At 39.8% G+C, this 26,843-nt stretch overlaps 1 protein-coding gene across 1 annotated transcript in view; it reads left to right on the plus strand.

The window, feature by feature from the left end:
• Window positions 1-26,843, plus strand: part of LOC111601329 (protein couch potato) — an 86,200-nt gene that overhangs the window by 19,391 nt on the left and 39,966 nt on the right. Inside the window, 1 exon segment of the mRNA XM_030225766.1 lies at window positions 10,543-11,834. Within this exon segment, the coding sequence (XP_030081626.1) occupies window positions 10,543-11,834 (1,292 nt within the window).

Below are 26,843 nucleotides of genomic sequence, written 5' to 3' on the forward strand. Positions count from 1 at the left end.
ACTTTGTTTTTGGTTTGGCCTATGTCTGAGGGCAACAATAATTGAAATATATGCTGGGCTGCACGATGTTCGGATCGGTGAAAGGCTTTGGCTTTACAAAAACTCATGCTGACCATAAGAAATTGTCTTTCATTTTTTTGTGTTCACGCTCTTTCGTTTGCTCACACAACTCAAGCGGGTTTCGCCTTTCGCCACTTGGTAACAGCAATAACAAAAATAATGATCTATCAACAAAGTGTAGCAACAATTGGCCAACAAATCGCAGAAATCAATGGAAACGATTTTCGAGCCATTTTAAACAATGCCAATTTAAACACATACAATCTGGGCCTGGGTGTGTAACTCCCATCGACTCGGATCATCTAAGGCTAATAAACTTTCAAATGGGCGGCACAGAGGAAAAGTTTCCGACCAAATCGATACGAATTCCCAGACCTCGTCCACGGTTCACTTAACCTTCTATTTTTCAATAAATCTTCGAATGAGTTGCAATCTGTAGCTGTCTCTGCATCTGCATCTGCATCTGAGTCTGCATTTGCCGTTAACATTGAAATGTTAGTCATAAATTGAACATTTCTTTTAGATTTAAAAGTTGCCAAACATTTATTCGATTCTAACGTGACTCGTGTTGTCTTCTCTTTACTTGCAGGTACGTTAACCAAAGGGCAAATTCCGCGATTCGTGCTGTGTAAGTAATTTTAGTTAGTTGGTAGGCAGTTGGCATGGAATTTCCGAGCTGGAAGATTAGTCTCCAGCGAAGTTCCACCTGCTGGACCACCAAATCCCTTCAACGCATAAAAACTTTGTTGTCTCTTGTCGAGCGTTTTATCTGCATAATGCTTTTCTTCGCTGTTTTCTTATTTTACTTTGCTGCTTTGGGATCTTTTGTGCAAGAACAACAACAACAGCAATAAATCAAACAAAAATTTCCCAGTTGGATTTTCATTTTATTGCATTTACTTATTATTATAATTCGCATTATCTTCTTCTTGCATTGTACACTGGGCGTAAGCGAAGGCGTGGCAAGCAGTCAGCTTTAATGACTGTGCTTAGTTTCACATTCGTAGTTGTTGTTGTTGTTGTTGTTGCTGTTGGAGGGAGACGGCATTCAAATATCCAAATGCGAACTGGGTCTTAACTATTGTTAAGCACTTGCCAGCTGGAGTTTGTGCGCTTTTCGGATATTAAGATAAAGATTTCAACTTTTTTCTTGTGGGCACAAGCAGAAGCTCATGGCATTCCGTTGTTCAGCTGCCTCTCAATTGCAAACGTTCATAAAATATGACCATTGCGTGTGCCTCGCTTCGAGCATGTGTCTCTGTGTGTGTGTGTGTGGGTGGCTGTATCTTGAACAACATCAGCAACGAGTTTTACAACAATTTGTGCACTGCAGCAGCGCCGTCAAGTGCGCTTTCCGCAGCTAATTGACATCATACTGAACTCATTCACATTAATTAATGACATCATACTTCAGAATGAATGAAGGGGCCAATCCAGCATGAACTACGAGTACGGAAACCTAATATAAAATATGTATATAAAAACAAAAAGTAGCCAATGCGTTTTCGTAATGTCGACTTTTAAATGTTCTCGCAGCGAGTAATATATCTATGGCAGCTAATGCTATAAATTGAATTGAAACTATAACAAGATAAAATGAATTTCAAATATAAAACGGATTTATATACTTCAATTTTAGTCTGTCATATAATTTTATTTAGTTAACTTTTGCTGTGAAAATAAAATCGATTTAATATAACTGATTGATCAAGGCTTGAAAAAAATCTAGACTTATATATATATATATATATTTTCTTGATTTACAAAAGTGCAGTAATTTCTTTTATAAAAACATTCATAATAAATTTTATAAGGTAATATATAATATAATGTAATTTTTTTAAAAATAAAAAGACTCGCTTTATTTATGAATATACAAAAGAATAAATAAGAATTGAAACTAATTTAAGCCAGGATTAAGGGTGGATTGTAATTTATGAAATAGAGTTTCTATCTGAATACCACGTTTACATTTTAATAGAGCAAAACCAGGTGAAAAGTATTGTATGATAAAGTATCTAAAGTATTTCATTCACAAGGACCATGTCCGTTCTTCACTTGAAACTCTTCTTCAATTCGTTACATTATTTACTTAAAATCCAAGATACCCCATGAGAAGCCATCATAAGTGGGCAAGGCTTACGCGTGTTGCGCTTAATTCGAAGCAATTTACACAGCCGGCAAAAAACTTGATGAGAAATCCACTTGAGTTGAGTTTTAGGAATTGCTCTTTTCATTTGATAAGCATTTTTGTGAAATCAGAAAAGCTTATCATCATATATTAACCACAAATTGCGTTGATCTTGATGGCCTTTAGCTTATGACTTTAAATATTTGCGTTTGTCTAAATTAATTTGCATCTCGTCAAAAACCTTTGTGACTGTAAAAGTATTCCTGTGGTAAATAGAGAAAAGCTCTTGGGTAAAAGAAAATAAGCTTGACAGACGTGAATTCCACTTAGAAATAATAAATAATAAAATAGAAAAAATTATGCTGATAATGACTAAATATTTAACTTATTAAAACTATATATATATATATATATATATATATATGAGTTTATATAAAGAGATTTCCATTCTCTTCTTGTCATTAGGAGCTTCTGGTTATGCAAATAATTGAGCAGTTGACAGCTTGTTGCTGTAGTTGGCTTCGTGACATCGGACCTTCATTTTGGCAGTGAGGTTTTTGGGCTATTGCAAATTTAATTGGATTCACAAGCAGATGCAGATTTACTGGCCCACTGAGAATTACCACGAACAAGTTACATAGAATGAGTTATTCAAGAAGCTTTTTCATGTACAAGAAGAAGAAGAAGCAGAAGCAGAGAAGGAAAGCTGTGGACATAAAGCATTTGCATGCGGCATTACAAGAGGTTTTAATTGAAAATGAGTGGCGCGACCCTTGACACTGAACCTGAGTGGATTATCCAAAACGTTAACCCAAGCAGCTCGCTCTGTCAAAGATTATGAATAGAGCTATAACAACTTTCCCAAGCTATTTAGCTGCTGGCCTTTCACTCTGTGCTGCTGTCGCTTTAATTATGCAAAATTAACGTTAATTAATCTCGGCTTAAGCAATAAAGAATTAAATAGAGAGAGACAGAGAGACAAAGAGAGAGAAATAAAAACAGACAGTCTAAATATATCTATGCCATAGCTAGTAGCTGACCTTTTTTCTCATATTTCCCAGTGCGCTCAAACTTTGTGCGAGTTCTGTGCCAGAGATGAAAATTAATTGCGAATGCTAATGGATCCCACTGCGAAAGAGAGCGAGAGAGAGGCAGTGAGTGGAGACTATTACCATATCATATCTCATCTAGTCTACCATATAGAAGAGGCTGACAGCTGTCTGAATTGTTTCGTTGACATTGATGTTGTTGATTTGTCATTTGGCTGTACTTTGATTGCGGTTCCATCTGCTGTTGGCGTTGTTGGTGCACTTCACAAACGAAAATCAATGACCAAATCAACCGCATTTCAGCAATTGCAACAATCGAGCGATGCGATACACGAAATATATATCAAACGTGCGATTTACTTGCGGTCCAAATGCCTTACAGATATCTGCCGAGTAGCACTTGTAGTGAGAGGCCATGGGAAAGCATGGCAAATGCGCTGCCAAGCACACACGATAAAAAGATAAAAACCACACAAAACAACAATTGAAATGTTGGCCGAACGAAGCATCTTCCAAAGCTGATTGAAGTAGCGTCAATTGATGCGACTCCCCACACTCGAAACTCGATTCGGCCAAGCTTGTTATGATTGCCATTGAGCTCAAAGGCTATTTATAGCCAAGTCAAAACGATAAGAAAATAATAATAGAGGTACGCAGACCGAAGACCAAGATTTATGACTCTCATATACCCTTTAGTCAACTCTTTATGAGTTGTTATAAATAATAAATCGAGGAAACGAGTTACTATTCGTTGACATAATTTGTAGGATAGCCTGTGCTAACTAATTGCAAGTTTGGGTAATATGCTTAAAGAAACCCGGAAGAGCTATTTTTATAGACTCTTTAAATATGTCTGAAAATAATAAAATATATATAATAAATATAAAATACAAAATTAAAAAATAATATATTACTATAATAATAAAATGTTGATTATAATATATATATAATTCTTATCTTTGCTCAACATCTATAGATCATATGCTTTGCAGTGTTAGAAAGTCTTAAGAATATTCAATATCTCAGTTCAAAGACAAATTTCAATTTATTCTGATTTAATCTGCTTACATTTTCATTATGCCTCATTCTGTTTACAGCCGTAGGGCATTTCTAAACATAACCGAGCACTGCTTTTTGGGCTACCTTTCTCTGTGCCTCCGATCTTGCCACACAAGACACACGCTTTAGCTTCGGCGTGAGCCTGAGTCACTGCTCGCTTGAACTTTTGAACTAGTTTCGCACACAGTTCTCAGCGCTTGTCAGTGAGCTAAATCTTCCATTCAATCTTCACATGAGTTTTACATTTTTGCATCTTTCACCTCTCTCGGCGAGAAACTAACTGCCTAACTGCCTGCCTGCCTGGCCTGTTGTTTTCGGTCGACGTCTATTACATTAATGGCTACAATAGCCGTGAGTAAGCACGTCTGTCTAACTATCTCTATCTGAATGTGTAGAAGTATCTTTATCTCTAACTGTATGGGTGTGTGTGTGTGGATGTATGTTGCTGTTGGCTGCTCGAATGCCCGATTTATAAGCAAAGGCAGCGCTCATAAGCAAATTTCGCTATCAGCAGCTATTACCAGATAAGCCGCAGATAAACAGAATTATGCGCTGACGATGTTTATCAAGTTGAGGGCGCAATAGTTCAGCTGGTTGATTGGCAGATTAAGAGTTTGATTAAAGAGCTGTGTTTTTATGCAGCTTATGCATATCTGGTTCCGCTGATATATGCATGTACAAATGCGCCTATATACACGGTTAAAGTGTAGATATCCATTAGGCAAACGGAGTGCATTAAACGGGATTGACAGTCACAATGGCACACTGAACCATCATTTATTGATTGCATGTTGTAAATTTGTAAGTTTTAAGGGAAAAGAGAAAAAAGAAATAGTATTTTGCCTCTGCAGGCACAAGAAGTCAAAGACGTTGGCTGATTGAGCCCAGAAGTTTGCCAGCTAGCTGGGAAATTAAATAGAAAGCCCTGCACAAGACGCGAAAGACCAACACGAAGCGGACGGAGTTGGGCAGAGAATGGGCCGGGGGCAGGCACAGGCAGCACAACCTACTTACCTAGTCGAGTGTCTGAATGTCTGTGCATTGAATATGCCGTGGATAATAAAAAAACCAGCAGCCAACGTAGAGGCAACTGGGCGTGGCTTCTACCCTAACTCAATATCACTGTGTGTGTGTCTGTGTGTGTGCTCTATGGCGTATGATGGATTTATGTTTAAGTTGCGTGCAAGCAACTTAATGGATTTTGTAATTTTCAAAAAATGCTCAAACTTAACAGGAGCAAGGAAAGTAAAGCGAGAAGAGTGTGGCAGCAGCAGGCAAGTCACGTTGGCAAAACTTTTGTAGCTAAAGGTAAAACTAACTATCTTGCAGATACAAGATATTTCTCGTACTACTCGCACAGATGGCATTTCAAATGGCTGGCAAATGGAGACCGCACCAAGAGCCGCCGCGCCGCTGCCGCATTTCTATCTGCGGCTGCCGCCGCCTTGCGCCAACGAATTGGAGCATGCCAAGTTATAAAAAAAATTGTTTCTTGAGCATCGTATTAAATATGCGCACATAAGCATGACAACACAAGCTGAGCTGCTGCTGCCTGCCTCTCATAGCAATGGCAACCAAAATAAATACATAACGCAAACAAACATTACGGAAAACGAACCGAAACTCGAATACGCTTCGAAAGGCTACTTCCTCGCAGCTGCACAAGCTGAAAATGAGATGTGAAAATGAGAAGTAAACATTGAAAGTTATCAACACACTGAGAGCACTTTCATTTCATAATACCAAGTGATTGATACTTTAACTTGATAGATATTTCTACATTATATGCTGGGTGACACAACTCTAATATGAATCATGCTTATTATTCAAAGTCTCTTCTGTCAACTTAAACATACTTATTCCTCTTCTCTCTATTAATCTACACATCTTAAATGCATATTCTTAGTAATTTTTTTTACAATTTTACCTACTCTAAAAATATTTTAAAAATTTATATTTTATGGTATTTTCCGTCTCTTTAACCCATGCGCCCATCCGTTCTTCACATTCCAAGAGACCTTCGTTTTGCCAACTATAGCTGTAATACTCATTTTATGGCCACGAACAGAGTATTTTATACACATATATATGTATATGTATGTAAATGTAGCAGCAGCCGCTTGGGTATATCAAAGTCAGTCTTCAGAAAAGTTGTCTGGCTTATTAAATATTAATTATGGCACAAACAGTGAACACAATGGGATGCGCAGCAGAGAAAAAAATAGTTGAAAAAATAAAACAGCAGCTACATTTATGGCTTAAACCACTTTTGGCATTTGTAGCTTACTGTGGCTGGAGCCACTGGGCGGCTTATAGGAGCCACAGCCACGAGCTCATCAACAACATATATTTGGTCATAGACACAAAACTAGCTGCGACTGCCAGCGACTATCTGTATCAGGGTCAGATGCGGGGAATAACTTAGCTACAACAAGAAAAGCCGATCACGTGGGAGGAGATCCAAGTAACGTGCACTTGCGCTTATCTGCCGCCATTAGCAATTCTAATTGCAGCTGCTGCTGCAATTGGCAATTGACAACTGACAATTGCTAGCAAGTGAGATTCGCAACCCAAAAATCATCTTTATATTTTATGGCAGCATCCGCCTCTACACAACAAACTTGATGATAATCGGCGAGATGATGTTCGTGGGCGTGCATCGATTAGCGTGTGTTGCTTTGCACAACAGAGTGTATATATTACAATAGATCTACTTAGCCCACAGCCGCCCAGCTAGTCAGTCAGACAATTTCCATTTGGGAGAGGCGTGGCACAGCCTCCAATTGACCCGATTCGAGTGGGACAGGAATCGTGTGGTAATTACGTGGCACGACGGGCACTCTTAACAGTCGACAGCTGAATTTAAAATATTGGGCCAAAGCGAGAGCAAGAAATTGAAAATTGCCTTCGTGATATTTGGTAAATTTTAAAGGCGTGGCAGCTGTTGCTGCTGCTGCTGCTGGTTGGTTGAGTTTTACCTTTTAGTTTATAGCATCAACGGACAATAAAACGCATTTGTCATTATAAAAATTACATTTAATTATATTTGTTTTGCGCCAGCCAGAAATGTATGGCAAAAAACACAGAAATACAAAAAATACAAATTATAAAAAACAATGCAAAATGGATGTCGATTAGAGAGACGCGACTTGGCTGGCTCTGAGCTCAGCAAAGCGTGCGGGAAATTCATTAGCAATATTTATGACTAGTGTATTTCACTTGTGTTTGTTGTCGTCGTCGCTGTAGCTATTGTTGTTGCTTTTGTTAAATTTTTACTGAGTAATTTCCTCAGCAGACCAACAACAACAATGCCTTTATTGTGGCTGCCAGGGCCTGTGTTTTACTAGAATTTGAAACGCCGTTGTTGTTGTGGCTGCGTTGTATATATGAACTGAATAGTAGTAAATGTTGCTGTTGCTTTATCGCTGCAGTGCGAATTTCACAACACATACATAACCTCACTTCGTAGAGAACAGCAGCAGCAATTGGAAATGGAAAATTTTGAGATATTGTCAGTGCATGAATAAGCAAAGAAGAAGCAAAGAAATCACAACATCTTTAATTTCAAGCTAAATCATTTATCTCAGAGCTCAAGTTATATGAAAGCGACGACAGAATTACAAAAGTGCATGACCACATCTTTGCATTTAATGCTAATGAGCTCATAATGAAATCTAGTATTTAAATAATATTATTTGCAGCATTAGTCAGATTTAACAAATATATATTTGCTTAAGTTTTCGAATGACTTTTTGCATATTTCTGCAAATTAGAATTTTATCGAACTCAAGAAATGTTTAAGATAATTCTTGGATAGCAAAGAGAATATAAAATATTGTTTGAAAATTACTTAAGATATCTACAATATTATCAATTACCAATAAGTGTATGTATATTAATATAGACATTATATTTATTTTATTTTAAGTCTTTAATATTTCAATGGAAGCAAACTTAGTATATATTCTTTGAAATACAATTTAACTTTGTAAATTCTTCTCTATCGACTGATTAGTCTTTAGCTTGTTACTCTAGTTAAGCTGTAACCAATTGGCACTTGCATGAAAGAGAGCAAGGGCCAGCCAGCCTCTATTTAATGTGTGTTTATACAATAACCACAACATCATATCACATTTTGCCATAAATATATATATTTTTCGCATATTCAATATTTAAGACTAAATTTTCATCATGCGGCTTCTATTTAAATAAATTAAATATAAAATGGATGTAGTTTATGTGTTTGCAAAGAAGTCAATGACAATTGGAGATGTTAAAGTCGTAAATTTGAATCGAAGTTCGTGTGGCAAAGTTATATAAAATTGCGCATACGCAGCGTTGGTCGCATTCAATAAATTCAAAATTGGTCGCATTTTGGTCATAAATCTAACACGCGTCGTTGGCACAATGGCCTATTTAAATATTAGCCATACATTATGCATTATGCATTGTTTTAACCAGTGGTTTTTGCATTTCTATTAATTATAAATCATGTGGGATTAAAACAGCTTCCAACGCAAGCCACCCTTAATACCAAACCCCGAGTCTTTCGACCCACATCTCCATCGAGAAGGCCTTTCTGATCGATATTAAATTTGAATTATGATTAGCAAGCGCGTGATGCTTTTGTAATTAATTCAAGTGTTGCCAATAGCCGCACCCGAAAAACAAGCAACACATTTTGGGGCATGCCCTTAAAAGCTGTTGCTACTGAAAGTTGGGCAAAGCGGAGAGATAAGTGTGTTCCGCTAGAGGATACTTAAGCATACCCCCGCCTCGATTATTGTGTGCATAATTTGTCATATGCAAAGTGTGGCGATAGCTTAGATACATGACAGCCCACAGATACAGATACAGATACAGAGACAGATACAATACCCAGGCGTCGATGGGCGACATATTCGAGTCGCTTGTCGCCGCGTGTCCTTAGTACTCGCTTGGTTCGTTGCTTTGCTGGCGCCATTATAATCCGCATTCATAGCCCTGATTGTGTATTTTGCTCAAATATGTGCATATATTGTATGTACAATGCCGACTATCACATGTACTGCACGATATATGTATACATATCTCTGGATACTCAGCTTTAGTTATGTGCATATTTTTTAAATACAATTTGGGTTGTTGGTTTGTTGTCAGCTCAATTTTCAAGTTGTTTCGCATACACTCAAATGTATATACATATGTATACTTTCTCGATTCTCCTTCTGTGTGTTTTCGTTTGTTTATTTGCCTTGCGGTTGCTGCTGCTGCTGCTGCTGCTGCTATTATTCCCATTCAACTGAATTCAGATTCTTCTCTTGCCAGCAGCCGTGGCGTCTGTCGATGGCTGTTAGTGATAACCGCCAGTGAAATAGAGCTGTATACGCAGCAACAATTGTTGGCATCGGAGTCTCTCTATGTCTCTGTGACTGACCTACACAATTTGCATGCTGTTTGTTCTTTCATTTTACTCAATTTTCTATGAGCTTCTTTCTGGCATGTCATTATTCTAACACAAGCGCCGTCTTTGTTCTTGAACTCCACTGCTCCTATTTTATTCTCTTTCAATAAATTTACAATTTGTTCTAGTCAACTTTTGTATAACCTGCCTTGGCGTAGCTTACAAAGTGTGACAAAACTAGTTCAATAGAATTCACGTTGTAATAATCGCACGCACAGTTCGGTTGAAATCAATAAATGAATTGAATAAACGCTGAGATGAAGTCTTAATTTATAATTAATTGGGGCGGTTTTATTATTTTCAAAAAGTGAATTTAAAAGATAAATATTTTAAGACTTTTTGATTCATATAATTGCAATATTTGCAGACAAATAGAAACTCTCGAAAATGCTTCAGCTATTATTTATTGTTTATATTTATTATTTGTATACGAATTTGTGAACTGCTGGTGTCAGGAGCCCAGCTTTGTTCATGTATACAAATTCGATACCCTGTATAATTGCTGGTCTAACGCATAACTTGAGGCTTGTCGTTCCAGTTGCCGAGCTGATGGAATTTCATTTTGAGTTAACGAAATGTACGTACTTCTCGAATGTTGTTCCTTTGTTCCGACTGAAGTTCGGCTGCTCGAATTACCCTTTGCTGAGTTGTCGTTAGCTCTGCCCCTGTCAAACAGCTGTTTTCTGTGGATCAAACTCTTTGACTCTGGGTAGAATTAAGTTATAATACGCATAAGCGCTGTGTTGCTCGCATGCTAATGATGTTGTTTGCTTTGACATTTTCTTTGCAGGTTAACTGAGTCGCCAACATAGCCAACTATCAGAATCAGAACCTGTTGGGCAGCCATCACCATCTGCTCCATATCGCCGAACCACAATTGCAACTGCTGCCCGCAGTGACAACGACGCCGACGCCGACGCCGACAACGCTGACGACAGCAACGACAGCTACATCAATAATACCCGACACCAACACCAACACCAACACCAATACCATCAACAACCAACAACACCAGCGGCCAGTGTTTGAAAAAGCCATCACCATTTCGTCGATTGCGATTAAACGCAGGCCGACGCTGCCGCAAACGCCAGCGAGTGCCCCACAGGTGTTGTCGCCGTCGCCCAAGCGCCAGTGCGCCGCCGCCGTATCGGTGCTGCCCGTGCCAGCAGCAACAGCAGTTGCCGCGCCCGGTGCCCATCTGCAATACGCCACCTCGCCGGCAGCAGCAGCAGCAGCAGCCGCCGCCGCAGCCGCAGCAGCAGCAGCCGCAGCGCTCAAGGGCCACCAGCTGAGCTTTGCACATCCCACACAGTTTGCGGCCGCCGTTGCCGCGCACCACCAGCAACAGCAACAACAGCAGCAGCAACAGCAACAGCAAGTTGCCTACGCACACCAGCAACATCAGCAGCAGCAGCAGCAGCAGCAACAGCAGCGCTTGGCGCAGTTCAATCAGGCAGCCGCCGCCGCTGCTCTGCTCAACCAGCATCTACAGCACTCAGCCGTTGCAGCTGCCGCGGCGCATCAGCAACAGCAGCAGCACGTGGCGGTGCTGCAGCAGCAGCAGGCGCCTGCCCATTATAGTGGATATCAGCTGCGACACGCTCACGCACAGTACGCACCACAGCAACAGCAGCAGCAGCAGCATTTAGTACTGAGCAATAACAGCAACAAGCAACATCAACAGCAACAGCAACAGAGTAGCTCAGCGGCAACAGCAACAACAGCAGCAGTTGCTGCCCAGCACCCACCTGCAGCAACCACTGCTTTAAGTGTTGCCACAACAGCAGCAGCAACAATCAACAACAACAACAACAATACAAACTCCCCGGGCAGCTCCACGCACGAGTCACAGTCGCACGAGTCAGCGCCGACGACTCCCTCGCCGGCAGGCAGTGTCAGTGCCGCAGCAGCAGTTGCCAGCGACAACAACAACAACAATACAAACACAACAACAACTGCAGGCGCCCCAACAGCAGCAGCATCAGCAACAATAAGCAGAGACGCCAGCATAATGGAAAATCAAATGGCGTTGGCCCCGCTGGGACTCTCACAGAGCATGGACTCCGTGAACACGGCCAGCAATGAGGAAGAGGTAAGTGCCACGTCCCCAGCCCCGCTACAATCAACAGACAAAACTCGCGTTAGTCCAAGCTAACTTTGAGACAGCTCTGGGATTACGGTAATACGCAAAAGACAAACGAAATAACAGCCAATACTTTTCAAACTAAATCATCAAAATCGATTTGAGCCCAAATGTCGCTCGTGTCGCAAGCAGGTGATCCAATATATAATGCGAATAGTGGCCAAGGAAATTCTTCAATAGAATCTGGCTAAGCATCAGCCAGCACAAAGCTAGTTAACAGGAGAGTGGATCAATCTAGTGGTAGTTTGAAAAGAAATCTGCACGATGAGACCACAGAGAATAAAGTTCGGACTTGATCGATTATGTTGCTAAGCTGAAGTCTTTATAGTTGAACGGCAGTTCGCCTATTTAAAACTATAAATATTTTTAAGAAGTTCCCATTTTTCTTGCTATTTTAAATATATAGGGGATATTTTACCCCAGCTCTATATTTATAGTAAAATAAAATTTATAAACTTTGAACTAGTTATATATAGTTATAGTAATTGAAAATATTTTATTTGCTAAATAATTGATATACTTATCAATTACTATTTTTATATTATGACTCCATTATAAGTACTTACAATATTATTCATGCCGAGTTAATGAAATTGAATAACATTTTAGTGGTGCTGCGAAAGTGGAAGCGCGCATAATAAAGCGTGAGCAAACAGACTCATAATCAATATCACAAGTGCATGTATTATAACACAAGCACACACACATACATTTCAATCTGTGGCCCCATTCCCAATGCCGTTTTGACATGTGGAGCTGCTGCAGCTCGGTGTAAGATTTTTGTAGCTTGGCTTTTGTTTTTTTTTCATTTAATACTTTTTTTGTTCTCTGTGGCTTGAAATATTGTATTATGTTGAGCCAAGCGCAGCAGCCGCAGCACTGCGCTCAGCATGTGCATCTTCTGCAAAGGCTGTTTCGTTCATGGGGGCTGCTTTGGGCATCCTTTGGCTGCTTTACTTTTGATTATGCGCCTTGTCTTATGCTACACATTTTTCACGCTGCTTTTTCTCATATGGCGACGGCTTCCCATAGAGCAAACGGCGCGTAAGCCGACGGCACGTGCCCAACGCCCCATCCACGCCCGAAATTCTCACTTAAACGTCCTCCTCTGTGTATGTGTCCCTGTGTGTGTCTCAGTGCATGTGTGTGCTTGTCTCTGCTCATGTCAAGTGCTACGTGGCCTTTCTTTAAGCAGCCCAGAGAGTGCATAGCCCAAACTCAAAGCATTTAGAAGACGCTCCACCTCCTCGTAGTGCTCCTCGTCGAGCTTCTCGTGCGCAGCCTTTGCACAAATGCAAGCGATGCGTTAAATTTGATTTTATCCTTGACGCATAATGCTCTACTGCGTTGCTTTTGTTTAGCGTCCTCAACCTTTGCCCTGATTATGTTTCTCAAATAATATTTATGATGCGCTGCTGCCGTTCTGCGCGAGATGTCAACTAAAATTTATTTAAAGGTTTTTTAATGGCCGCTCAACCACAATTGCATTTTTCAAATGAATGCGCAATCACAACAACTCTGTCTACCCCTTCCACAGCTGCGTTGTAAAATGCTGCTCCGAAAAGCGCATTAAAAATGCATCAATCACGTTTCTCCACTTTGGACTGCAGCTGAAATTACCAAAAGTGGAGCACAAGATAAAGATGAACACCAGAATGAGAAATATTTGCAGCAGAAATACTGAAACCCGAATTAACTCGACTGTCACTTAAATTAATCAAAATAAATATATGGGGCCAAAAAGCGACAGTGGTCGAAAAAATAATACTGAAAGAAAACCATTTAAAAACTGGTTAATCGAAATGTGAGAAATTCGCTGAATTATGGAAAATACTAAAGAGAAATTAAATAATAAAAATCCTAATGATAATAAACAAACAATTAAAGAATTAAAATAAAACAGTCACAAAAATAAAAATAAAAAAAAATATAATAAAAAAAGTAAATATAACCAAAATAAAAATAATAAAATTATTAAATAAGCATATAATATTTTAAAATATTATTTTGTATTATTATTACTGTATTCAACTAATTACACTATTTGCTTTAAATGAGAGTTTCATATATAAGCATATATTTATTTGTAATAAGCAATGTTTAACAAGACAAATATATGTTGGAGCACACTGTTCGATGTAAAAGCCATTTAAGCATGCAGCTTAAGGATTAACCATTTCGAACATTTTTCTTTACTGCGTATATTGGACGTGCTGATGGCGCCATCTATCGTAGCAGTCGTGCATGTGCACACACCTATGTGTGTGTGTGTGTATATAAATAATACAAGGCGAGTCGTCGACCTGGCCAAACAGAGCCTCGAATCTCTCGCATTTGTCTCACCTCTCGCATTCGCGCCGCGCCACTGACTTCATTTGTATTTATGAATAACACTGCCATATACAATTCACCTCTCTCTCTCCTCCTCTCTCTCCCCTTCTCTTTCTCTGCTTGTGCTTGTGCTGGTGTGAGTGTTGCCCCGCATGAATTATTGATAAGTCAATTAAAAAAGTATGACAGCAACTGATGGCACTTAAATATTTTACACACACCTGACAACCTGCTCTCAAGGATATGCATTACCTGTCACTGCAACAGCTCCACTTCCTTCTTTTTCCTATTCGCTGCCTTTGCTGTTCCCTTACTTAAACGTTTTATGAGCGCTTGGCAAGGCTTTAAGTGGCCATTGTCCGGCTTGGGACAGTCTCAGCTGCATTTTGCAAAGGCCATTGGGCAGTCAAGTGTGTGCAACCTGCCATAAAAAAGTGTGTGTGACATGACAGGCGCCCTTCCTGTCGCAATTCTTTTCTCTCTAACCTCCTATTTACAGCTTCCACATTTGATTTTATCAAAGTTGCAACAAAGCGTCGTTCTCTATCCTCACAAAATATGCTAGCCGACAAGTTTGTGGCAGCACGTTTTTAGCCCCTGCCCATCCCCTCCCTTGGCTCGAGCAAATGCAAAAATTTAAAATAAACTTAATAAAACTTGTCACAGATGTTGCATTCAGCTTCACCTCCTGCCTCCGTTCGTGCATTTTCCTGCTCTAGCTGTCCAGCGTTTGCATTTTAAGCGTTGCGCACAATTAAACTTTTAACTTTTTGCCAGAGTTTTCGACAAGAAAAATTTACCTTACCTAACGTACGGGCGCATCCCTCCACCCGCATCGAACCACTACCCCACTGCTTCCGCCTGCGGCATACTCTACAATTTTTGTCATGTACTCTCGACGGGGGAAATTGCCAAGTGCCAAAATGGCTGTCAAAATGCTCTTTCTCTTGCACCACCTCCTACTAACACGCTCTGCTTCCCACTCTCTCACTCTCACCCTCGCCCTCGCCCCTCTGTCTTTTTCTCACGCCTCGTCTCTGTCTGCTTCTTCTTTGCCCTTTAGTCCTCTGTTGTTATTTCCTCAGTTGGAGTTAGTTTCCAGTTTGACATTTTTGTGCTTCTTCATGTTGTTGCAAACAAAGTTGCTAGTGTCCAAGCTGACCGTCAGGTGGCGCCTGTTGAAAGCGGACAATCCAGCCTTAGCCTTCTTCACACTAGCAGCTGGCAATGCCGCATGCAACAGCAACTGTTGCAGCTGGCAAGGCCACAAAAGACTTATAAATAAATGCAATATGACGCGAATTGGTTGTTGCTTGCCTCTTGAGCTTTGTGGTTCTTGCGACTGGCTGCTTTGCTGTGCATGTGGCAAATTCAAATCAACATTTTGCTGCTGCTTCTATTTTATTTTATGTTTTTTGTTTTGCTCGGCACGTTGCATGAAATTGCTGTCCAAAAATTTATTTGTCGCCTTGACACACGCTATAGCTATAAATATACCAGGAGCACTTGCTAACGATAGAGGGAGATAGAGAAGGAGAGCCAGACGCGTGAGGGAGCAGCACAGCTAGAGAGCCCACAGTGCAGGCAAGCGAACAACTTTTGGCTCAATGAATTTCTAAACAACTTTTGTGTGTCCCCAGGGTTTTGGACACATACACATACACGAGTAAATAAGCGGTTGCCCCTCGTTCTTTTTCGCTAAGTGAAATGTCAACGTTAAGTATTTTGTTTTGCTATTTTTGCGTTTTTGTTTGCGCCCGTTTTTGAATGCCAAAATAAAAAGAGTTTTCTGACAAGGCTTTTAAGCCGTTTCTGTATTTCAACTGCTGAGTCTCCGGAATAGCCAAGCCAGGCCCCTCAAGTCCATGCGCTACTTGACGTCCTAATGGCTGAGAATTTGGTGCTCAAGTGCAGACGGCGGAAGTGCCGGCAAGTGCTTCAGAAATGTTAAACGCCATTCTAGCCGGCCACAATTGGCGGCCAGGATGCAAGCATTGGTTCGATTGCTTTTCCTTAGCGCACGCCACAGCGAATTGCTTCACAGATACAATGAGGAATGACCAGCTAGAGATGTGAGCGTGAGGGAAAACGTGATCCCCAACTGTTGCATCTATTCTGTCACTCTCTTCATTTCCTCTCACTAGTTCAAATTAATATTTGAACTTAAAATTAATTAAGCTATCAGTTAAGAGAATTTCATATTTCAGATGTATTAATGGTAGACGAGGAGCAGAGATCATAGATAGAGAATAAAATAGGCTGTATATTATTTTAAGACAAAGACATCTGACTGAGTGAGAAATTAAAAAAGTATTCAAAGATTTATTTAAGAAAAATTGAGAGCAACGCAAATAAATAAATAAGCTTCAAAATTATTTCAAGCTTAATGTTAATGAAATCTGCGTAAAATAAGTTTTTCCTGAATTTGTTTTTCCTTATACCATTCAAAATTTCAGTAAAACGAAGATGTAGTTAGAAAAGTGCATGGATAACGCACAAAAGAGAGCTAAACTGCCTAGACAATTTGGGTCTCTTAAGCATTTAAGTACTTAAGTCTACCTCGTTTTGTGTTTCGCCAATAAGGTCAACGCCGTCGCCTTGTGTCCTTTTCTTATTCAATTTCGGTTAAGACAATGTCGAGCTAAATGAAATTATTAAAAAGGTCACTGCTGAAAGATGTTATCGGAAATAATTTGTGTAAGAACTAAGTTAATTGCGTAAAGTTCAAGCAGACTTAAAGTGAATGCGGACTCAATTCGATTTCCAGTTTTCCATTTATCCATCTGCTGACCTTTTCAGTGCAAAATGTGAATCAACGTTCTGATATATTCAGTATATAGCGCGTATGACAGCTGTCGCTGATTAAAGTTCAATTAATTAAACAAATGCCATATTGAACGACCATATTACAGTTGTCTCACATGGTCTTCCTTGTCGCAGCTCCGCTCTGTCTCCCTCTCCGTGTCGATAGCATGCATTTAACATGCATTAACCGCACACCGTGTAATGCAATTAAAAATGCAAACTGTGCACATAAATTACACGCTTAAATAATGCAGAAATTAATAAGTTCTGTTTGCTTGGTACCACAGCAGGACGCGCTTGCGTCGCCCCTTGCCCGCTGCCTCCCTTAGTAGCCATAACTCTTAATTATGAGAGTGCGCAATGAATTTCCCGCAAGCGCGACTGAGGTGAATTGCAGAATTGCATCATTAATATCCCCTGATCCGGTTTAGCGCTTTGCTCCGCCCTGCGGCCGCGTTTAACACCTTGGCCATTATCCTTTTTGCACGTTTCATCATCATCGGCGCCAGCGGCTGTTTCGCTTCTATCGCTCATTAAGTCGCTTTTTTCGCTCACTTTTTGTTGTTATTTTTGCATTTTTTTATAGCTCATTAGCTGTTCCTTGGCCAATTGTTGTTGTTGTTGCCGTTGCCCCGTTTACGGGCTGCCATCAAATCATCAACATGCAAAGAGCTCATAAATGAAATTGGCATATGTAGGGGGATTAATGAAGAAATATCCCGGGAGACCAATTGCTATAACTAATTAGGGGAATACCCTTTGGCAGAAATTTCTTAAGTTTAATAGCATGTCATAGCTGCGCAGCATGAGCTTTTTTAAATACGTTAATAACACATACGCCACGTTTTACGCAAGACATGAGACGTGGAGTTCCGATAATTTCATACTAATCGATTAAATCGATCATATAAAAGGAATAAAAGCCAAAATGAGCCAGTATCAACAGCCGAAACGGTACAGTGGTGTCTGTCCGTACGTCTGTCCATCCGTCCTCTAGAGTCTGCGAACTCTTCGTTTTCAGATTGTGTAGCAGACTAAAGACTTGAAAATGTTTACTTACACATCAAGATTATTTTAAATGATCGATAACTATTCCTGTTTAATTGTAATCGATTAAAAGCTATGTCGAACTTCAGTTAGTTTATATCTCGTATGTAATTTTGGCTAGTAGCTAATGCAGGCAGTATGTGAAGGTGTTTCCTTCTATACTGAATTGCCACATATTCAAAATAATATATATATATATTATCACATATTCAAAATAATATAATATATATAATAGTTCAGCAGTGGGCAAAGTATTCACACTTACTGAATATACTTTAAATGAGATTTGAATTAATAAGCTAATCATAAATTCAAAGCTCAAACTCCGCCCATAACAGCATTGAAGTCAAGAGTCTGGGAATACCATAAAAACCTATCAATCAATTTAAATTCCATGCAGTTGCTGAATGCTCCCTTTGTTCCACTTTTGCTTATTGGCGATTGAATTTTAGCGCCCTCAATTGTATTGCCATAAGCGCACGCTTCCTGTATCCTGTACTCTATATGACTGTGTGCGTGCGTGTGTGTGTGATCATTTGTGTGCTTAAATCATCAGGCGCTTGCCCCCTGTCTGCGCTTTTTGTGTGAGCTACGTGTCGAAAGTGCCGTTAACTGGCAATCCGTATGCACCACTGGCTGTCTGCCCCATTGTCACACGCATGCGGCGTATACGTAATACAATAAATAAAGCAAAATAAACACGCATACGCAACAGCAAAAAAATGCCCAAAAAGAAGAGAAAGAAATTGTTGCTGACATTTGCAACAATTTCCGGTTGGGTCAGTTGTTGGTTTCTTTGTCCTCTCTGCTTTTACCTCTCTCTGTCTCTCTCTCGCTTGCTCTTCTCGTATGCAGCTGTGACGTCTGCTGTCCTTTTTATGATTATTATAAGAAAATAATTTTTTTGGTTTACAAATTTTGTTTTTTTTTTTCTGTTGGTTTTCTGGTTTATAAACGGAAAAATTCAGTTACCGATTTGATGTTGCTTCAGTTCCTGTTCGCGTTCCTCGTCCTTCTTGTTGTTGTTGCTTTTGTTGTTGTTATTACAGCCGCTGTAGTTGTTGAGTTTGCCTTGGCGACCGTTGGCCGCTTTGTTGGGTTTGTTCACTTTTTGTGTTGTGTCATCATCGACACGCAAGTCAAACAAATCAGCAAACAAACAAGTGGCTGGCAGGGGCATGTGAGTGTAAGGGAAGGTGAGTTGCAAAGACACGTTGCTTTTAGCGTTGCCTAACAAACAAACCAAGTTCCAGTGTGTCCCGTGTCCCATGTAAACAGCAGATCGTGACCAAAGGAAGCGAAGTTGCCCGTTTTCCTTTTTTGTCTTTAGGTTTACGTTTTTGGGTTTCACGTTCTGCCCACGCCTATTGCCTATTGTTGCTGGCTTATTTTTTACGTGGAATAATTGAAGTTTCATTTGAGTTTTGTCGCCTTTTTTCGGTGGCTTTATTTTTTACTTGCAAGTTGAAAGTTTTGCGGTTAGGTTGAAAAAGGTTAAATGTAATTAAATATTTATATTGGAATGGCCGAAAGACTGGAGCATCAATTGAAAATTTATGGGCTGAAGTCTGTTTGCTGCTGTCCCTGTTTGAAATTTAATTTACACACGCTGCGGCTGAATTTGTTTTTATTTATTTTCACTCAAATTGCAAATGTAAAGAGTGCAAATGGCCGATTGGGGGTATGCAGTAATGGAAAATTGTTGAACAAATAACAAGAGGCAACAACATTTGTGTTTTATGTCCCTCAACAATGCTGCCTCGTGCCCACTCTTTGGCTGCTAATGTGTTGAACATGTTGCCTTCTAATGCGTTGACAACACGCAAGGCACATGCCACAGGACACTCACATACACGACACACAGCTACGCAGGCAGCCAGCCCCAGCCAGTCCCAGCTCAGAGCAGCAGAGCAACAGCTGCGAAGACAAATGACACTGCCACATGCCACGGAAGCAAGGAGAGGCAAGTAGACAATGTGTTGCATAGGCACCGCAGATTTGTGGCCATTGTTTGGCCATTTGACGAACTCCATGCAGAGAAATACAAAAAGAGATAGAGAGAGCGAGAGAAATAGAGAGGGAGTAAGGAGCATGGAATCTGTTTCGTGCGTGCGGCTGTTTGATCTGTGCGCACTTTGGTGGCATTCATTAGTTGCGTCCCGGCAGCCGCAAAGTGCGGCTGTCCATCACGAAGGGCATGCGTCTCACACTCGCTGCTGTTCCAAGTCCTTCCACATCTTCTCCTACGAACTATTAGCTCCACTCTGGCGTGTTTGCATTGATGATTTGTGCGACATTTTGTATTTGCTTTGGCACTTATATGGTGACAATGCGTTCCCAATTCGATTGCTGCGTCTCGGTTTGATCATTAGCTGCCGTCCACTACCGGTCATTAGGGCTGTTCAAGAATCTCTGTCAACAACTGGATTAAAAAATGCCACCATTTTATATCAAAATATTAGCTCATATGTGTGCGCTTGTTTCTGTTTTTGGCAGTTAAAGTCAATCATCAAATATGAAAAATGTAGACGCGCACACTGAGCCGCACATATATATTCAGGGTCTGTTATACAAACACCTGCAGTTAGGCTGCAGGCAGCACACAATTCTCACACGAACGCGCAGGCGGCGGCCATTTGAGCGGAAACCGGAAATCAACTTTAGGGCGCCTTTTGTATGTACAATTTTATTTTGCCCTCTAACCAAACAACAACAGCTACAACAACAACAAATCGCTGCATGCCGAAAAATAAAAATTTCAGACCATAACTCGTAGAGCTGCAGAATGCGAGTGTGAATGGATTTTTGGGGGACGGGCTTCAGTTACTCTCGGCTTTATTGCAACGTATTTTTTGTTTATATATACCACCTCGTGCTGCTCTTATTTGTTTAGCATGCGATTTCGCGCTTTATTGGGGTATGGGCGTGGGCGTGGGCGTGGACGTGGGTTGAGTGCGCGCAGGGACCTTCACATTTTGGCACAGCGTTTGATGTTTTATGCAAGCAGAGCTGCTCCGTTCGGAACAGCAGCTAGCAATAAAAATATGCAAAGTTCATCCTAAAGTTTCTTAAATCAGTGCAGCTTTAAGTTGATATAAGAATGGAACGCTTAAAGTATAAATTTAATTCCATCAAATGACTCTAATAGCCAGAGCTGCTTTTAGCTTTAAAGGCCTACGCAACCAAATATCAGAAGACCAGCAAGAAAGAGCTGTGCATCTTAGTAAGTAAATTGAGGTGTAGATTCAAATTTATTACAAATTTATTATATAACAACTCAACTAATGCACATGCTTTATCACATTCAATTAATCGATTGGTATGTTTGCTGATCCAAAGTGAACTTTACATTATTGTGCACGGACCCTTAATGACGGTTATGCCCATGCACTTAAAAGTTACCAGAGAAAAGAGCTTGTACAGTCGATCAGCGCTTCGAGTGGCCGATGTTCCCGTTATGAGAACGCACGTAAATTATTCAGCAGAGTGTTTTATAGTTCATTTACCTAGCTAAGTACCTGGCGGGCAGGCAGAAGCCGAAGTCGAAGCCGAAGCAGAGGCTGCAACTTTTGCTGGACCACTTTCCAGTTGGTTAATGCAGGCAGCGCAACAACTTCCGAGCAACAAACAAAAAACTGGCCAAAAACCATTGAAGCAAAATTTTAATGGTGTGCCAAAGGGGCAGCCAGAGCCAGAGCAGCTGAAGCTGTAGCTGTAGCGAAAGGCTTGAAGGGTTGGCTGACTGACCGGGGAAGCTTTTGCGTGTCGAGCAATTCATTTAATTTGAGTTGCATGTAAGTTACGGAAGGGATGGAGTTGGATGCTGGAGCTACGAAACGCTTTAGGCTTTAACCGGAGTGCGCCACGGCAGTTTGTTTCACTTGGACTTGTAAGGCGGAAGGCAGAGTGTCACAAACAATGAGCCCAGGAGTATGCCATAGAAAAGCGAACTCCTTTTTGTATGCCGCCTGCCTTTCTTTCCACTTTGCGTAAACATAATTTTCTTTTCCGCCTATTTAAGCCTGAAAAGCCGCACCAAACTCCAGAATAGGCCCGAAGCCTCAACCGTTACCTCTAAAACGAGGGTTGGCAGAAAGCAATCCTCTTGCTTAATTTCAAATTGTGGCATGCATAGAAAAAACTCCCATTGAGCATTGTGCATTAAAAAGCAGAAGCAAAAAATACAAAACTTTCTTTCTTGGACCATTGGAAAGCGATTGGCTGGCAGGCAAGATTTTCATGCCATAGTTGTATAGGATAACATGGGTTAAGTGCGTTGGCTGTCCATTGTGTTGCCGCAGAGCTTCAGCTGATTCAGCATTTGTTTGGGCCATAAAAATCGAATTGTTCAGGCCCAATACGGCTTCTAACCCTTGAACATATATCAAGGCTGCAAATTAATGAGCTCGCAATTTTCGACAATCAAAATGTTTCTAGACAGTATCCAACGAAAAGCTCTTTATTTGCTTCAAAATACATATGTAAGAAAAAAGCTCTAGTCGAGACTGCACGACTAGAAGATACCCTGACTATACATGCGCATGCATGATTATGCGCTCTGCTTACTGCGCAGCTGACGCAGCGGCTGTGCCTCGGCTGCAGTTCGGGCTTTACTATGTGAAATTAATTGTTCACTAACTTTTCTTCTTAATGAACTTTCTTAATTTTTTTATTTTCAGCGCATGATAATGACATTCATACGTCTGATTTTTCTTTAGGCACAAAAATCTAGAATTTGAAATACAAAAAGATATCTAAAATATTCAAGATGTCGGTCTTTATTACATGTTTATCTTTTATCAAATTATCGATTTTGATGCATAAAAACTATTTTCTTATTGATGAATTAACAAAAAATTATAAATTCGTACTGCGTATGGTATACACGAGTATACATTTATCTAGCCTTTGTGGTTGGCGTTCACACGGACGGATAGAGGGACATGGCTAGCTCGACGGTGCTCGTCGGCTTGATATAATTATATATAGAAAGTACATTTTCGATCAGCAAAAGTTTTTGCGAATGAAGCACACGTTTTTTGAGTTCGTATTCAAATTGGTTCTTTTTTTGGGGACTTAAATAACATAATCTTGAATAAAATATAAAAAGAATTTGTTTTTCAACGAAATACGTAAATAAAAATAGAAAATATAAGTTTTTCATTGTTGTGAAAACTTCAGCTAAAAAAATTAATTATGTATTCAAGAATTTTTTGGATATTTAAGGGATATTTATACAAATAAAATATATTTATTTATTTTCTTTTGGAACATGAACATATAATGACACAATTTTTATCGTTCTTTAATTGCAGGTAAGCATCGTAGCACAGCCGGCATATAATTATTGACTTTTCATTGAACACGCAAGTATTCACGAGCTCAAGGCGAATTGCAATTTAGCTAACATATATTAAATTAAGCTGCAATCAGTTGTGTGTAGAATGTGGGTCATACAATATCCATTTAGAATCTAAAACTCAAATTATACAAAATTATAGAGCTGATCCACACGCGTAATACGCGATATCAACTGATTTGCAGTTAAAGCGAAAAACAATGTACAGCACGACAGATACCAGTGTGAGGGTTATCTGGACAATGTATGGAAATAAATGGGGAGGGGAGGAGAAGTTGGGTACTTATATGCGTAGACATTCCGTGCTCCATAGCGTCGATATCCGCTGAAGCGGTCATTTCTATTCGCGTTCAGCTGACGTGCGTTCGCGTAATTACAGACCAAAACGGTGACATGACTGTGTTCCAGCTCTTGCTCCCTCTGCGCCTTCGCCTGACCCTGCCCCTAGCCTTGCCTCCTTTTCACATGCAAAAATTATCAATTGTACGAACAGCGCACTCGAGGCACACTGAGAGATAGACAGAGAGAGCGAGCTAGTTGGCTGTCAGGTCTGCCCATTGAGCATGGAAGTAGGGGCACACACAGAGAGAGAGAAAGAGAGAGGGAGGCATAGACGGAGACGTCGACGTCGACGGCAGCGATTCGTGCGCAATTTGGAAAACTAAATTGTTCTATTGTATTTAAGTTAATTACTCATGCTAATGCTAATTTGCCTTGTTGACGTTGTCGACGCAGTTGACAATTGCCATGTTGCCCCGTTCAGAGTACGAAAACATTTTGCACAGCAATTTCACTTGATAATGCTGTTGTTTTTGTTGTTGTTGTGATAGTAATTACTAAAATACTCTGCCACACAGCTTGGCATATCCAAAAATCCAAGAAAAGATATTATTTATTCTGTGTGTATGCAATATTAATAGCTCCAGATATTTGATACCATATTTTAGTTATCTTTTCAACTGTTTTTTTTTATATTTTAAATAAGAACTGTAATTTAAAAACTTAGTTTAAATTTAACGCTATGCAAATCATTTTTGTCCAGCTAGATCTTATCAGAATTCATTATATACGCATTACACAAACAGTGCTAAACCTTCAATTGTCAACGAACCCATGTTTTTTTTAACCTTTTGTTCGGTCCTAAGCACTGACGTCGATTCCCACACCCACCCACACACAACCGCTCTTAAGTAGATACACAAATATATGTATATATATGTATCTATACTCTTATGTATTTGGACTCTATATATATTACTGGGTACATTTTTTGTGTAACCTTCACGCTTGGCAGCACACGAAAAAACAGCAGCGCCAAATGTCAAAATGTCCAAAGCTGATTGTTATATTTACGACTCTTTTTTAATGTTTGACAAATTAGTAGCAAGAAGCGTTGCAAACAGAGCGACAACAGTTTCAGCAGCAGCAACAACAACAATTAGCCAGTAAAACAGCAACGGGCACCACATAAAAAGCAGGAAGTTAATGGCATTTGAGCGCTTCAACAAAAAATTATATAACACAAATACAAAAAATTTAAATAAATCTCAGAAAATAATGGTTAAAAGTTGAAAAATAATAATGTGAAAATAAAGCGGGTGCTATTTGAATGCGGCTTATAAAACTGGCGGGTGCTCATATTACAAGCCAAACGCCATTGTCAGTTAGTCAGCTTTCCACTTACCACCTCCCGAACAAGATCTACAGTTATGTGTGCACTTGAATACCGACTTATAAGATCTGGACTTATGCAACTCGTGCTAACCACAAAACCTTTTCCATCTCAAGTTACCTATGCGGCAATCACTACGCCTCTGACGTCTCGCCTTGTGCTTTAGACTTAACACTTGGCTTTTGAATTGGTAATGGTGGTGTTATTTATTCATAGTCAACTTGAATGATGATTTATATTGGATCTTCAATTAAATACCGCTAAAAAAAGATTGGCTTTTGAAACTAATATCTTGGACTTGCATAAAGGCTCAAGTATCTAAGCAAAAGTGCATACTGCCTAAGAGTTCTGGAGCTCTGGACGCTTCTTGCCACCTGCTTTATCCATAGGGCAAATTTGTATTGAATGACTTCTGTGTTATTCATCGAATTTTAATGAAATTATTTGCAGCATATGATCTACATTTTTAAATAGCTTACAGCAAACACTTCTTATATAGGAAACATGTATATTGCATATATAAGGAAATCTTTTTCAGTTCGATTCAAGTCCCTGAATATGAATATGAAAAAACTCACATAAGTACTGTATTAAATTACAGTAACTATGCTTTCAACAAGGCCATCGATAAATATCGATTGCGGCTTGCTTGACTTTGACATTTGCATTGCATTCAACATTGATCGCAGCATGGCGCACATACTTATGCACATATTCTGATAATTTATAGATATCTGAAAAGCTGCGAGTCATGTTCGCGTCTCACTCATACTCACTCATCATTCGTTATTGAGGGCCAATTGAGCACAGCGCAGCGATCAATTGGCAACAACAAAATACACGTTGGCGTCTCTTTAATTAAGCTAAATAATACAAGCATCTATGGCATCTGTTAAGTGCTGACGTGCAGCACATTCAGAAGGTGGGTGTTGCTAAACATGTTTGCGCATGGAAAACTCAAAACTTAATTAAAGTGTGCTCCATCATTGACCAACTGTTTGTTTGTGCTTCTACACAGAATTTTTATTTGACCAGCAAATTCTATTTAAGAAGAATGTTTAAAAATTTATTAAGCTATTGATATAAATGTGAAGAAGTATATGCCTTAGATATAGTTGCAAGTGTCTCCTTTGCCCGCTGCAAGGGGCAGTCGAAAAAGAGAAAATTCTTTTATGTTTATCATTTTTTGCGCATTGTCTGCGCTCTCTGCTGGGAAATGGCTCACGCCTCTTCTGATTGCGATGTGTGACAGTTCCCAAGGTACTTGGTCTCAGTGCAGCTAAGAGAACTGTTCCCCAACGTACACCCCAGTCCCGTCTGTGGGCCTCTCCATTGTTCATTGTTGATTTATCTCTTGGCAAGTGGCATTTGAATTAAACCGCCAGCAAATTGGCCAAATGAAACAGATATTAGAATTGCAACCAGAAACAGTCGCTCGACCGCAAACAAAATATTGAAATCTATTTGATAGAGCCCGGCCCACTTGAATGCAAATAAATTGCGCATACATTAAATAACAAATAACAAGAATTTGCCGCAATTGAAAACTGTGAACAAAATGTACAAAATTTAAATGAATTTTATTGCTTTCTGCTTTGTTTGCACATTAAATGGAGTCTCTTCCTGTTTGTTCAGAGTAAAAAGTTTCATAATTCAACGAGATTTTCCGTAGAGTAAAAGTTGCAAACTTATGAGTCGACAATAATAAATAGCAGCGATTGCTGCCCCGCTGTCTCTTCGCTTA

The sequence above is a fragment of the Drosophila hydei genome, unplaced genomic scaffold (assembly GCF_003285905.1).
Source record: "Drosophila hydei strain 15085-1641.00,03,60 unplaced genomic scaffold, DhydRS2 tig00008139-arrow-pilon, whole genome shotgun sequence".
NCBI lineage: Eukaryota > Metazoa > Arthropoda > Insecta > Diptera > Drosophilidae > Drosophila > Drosophila hydei.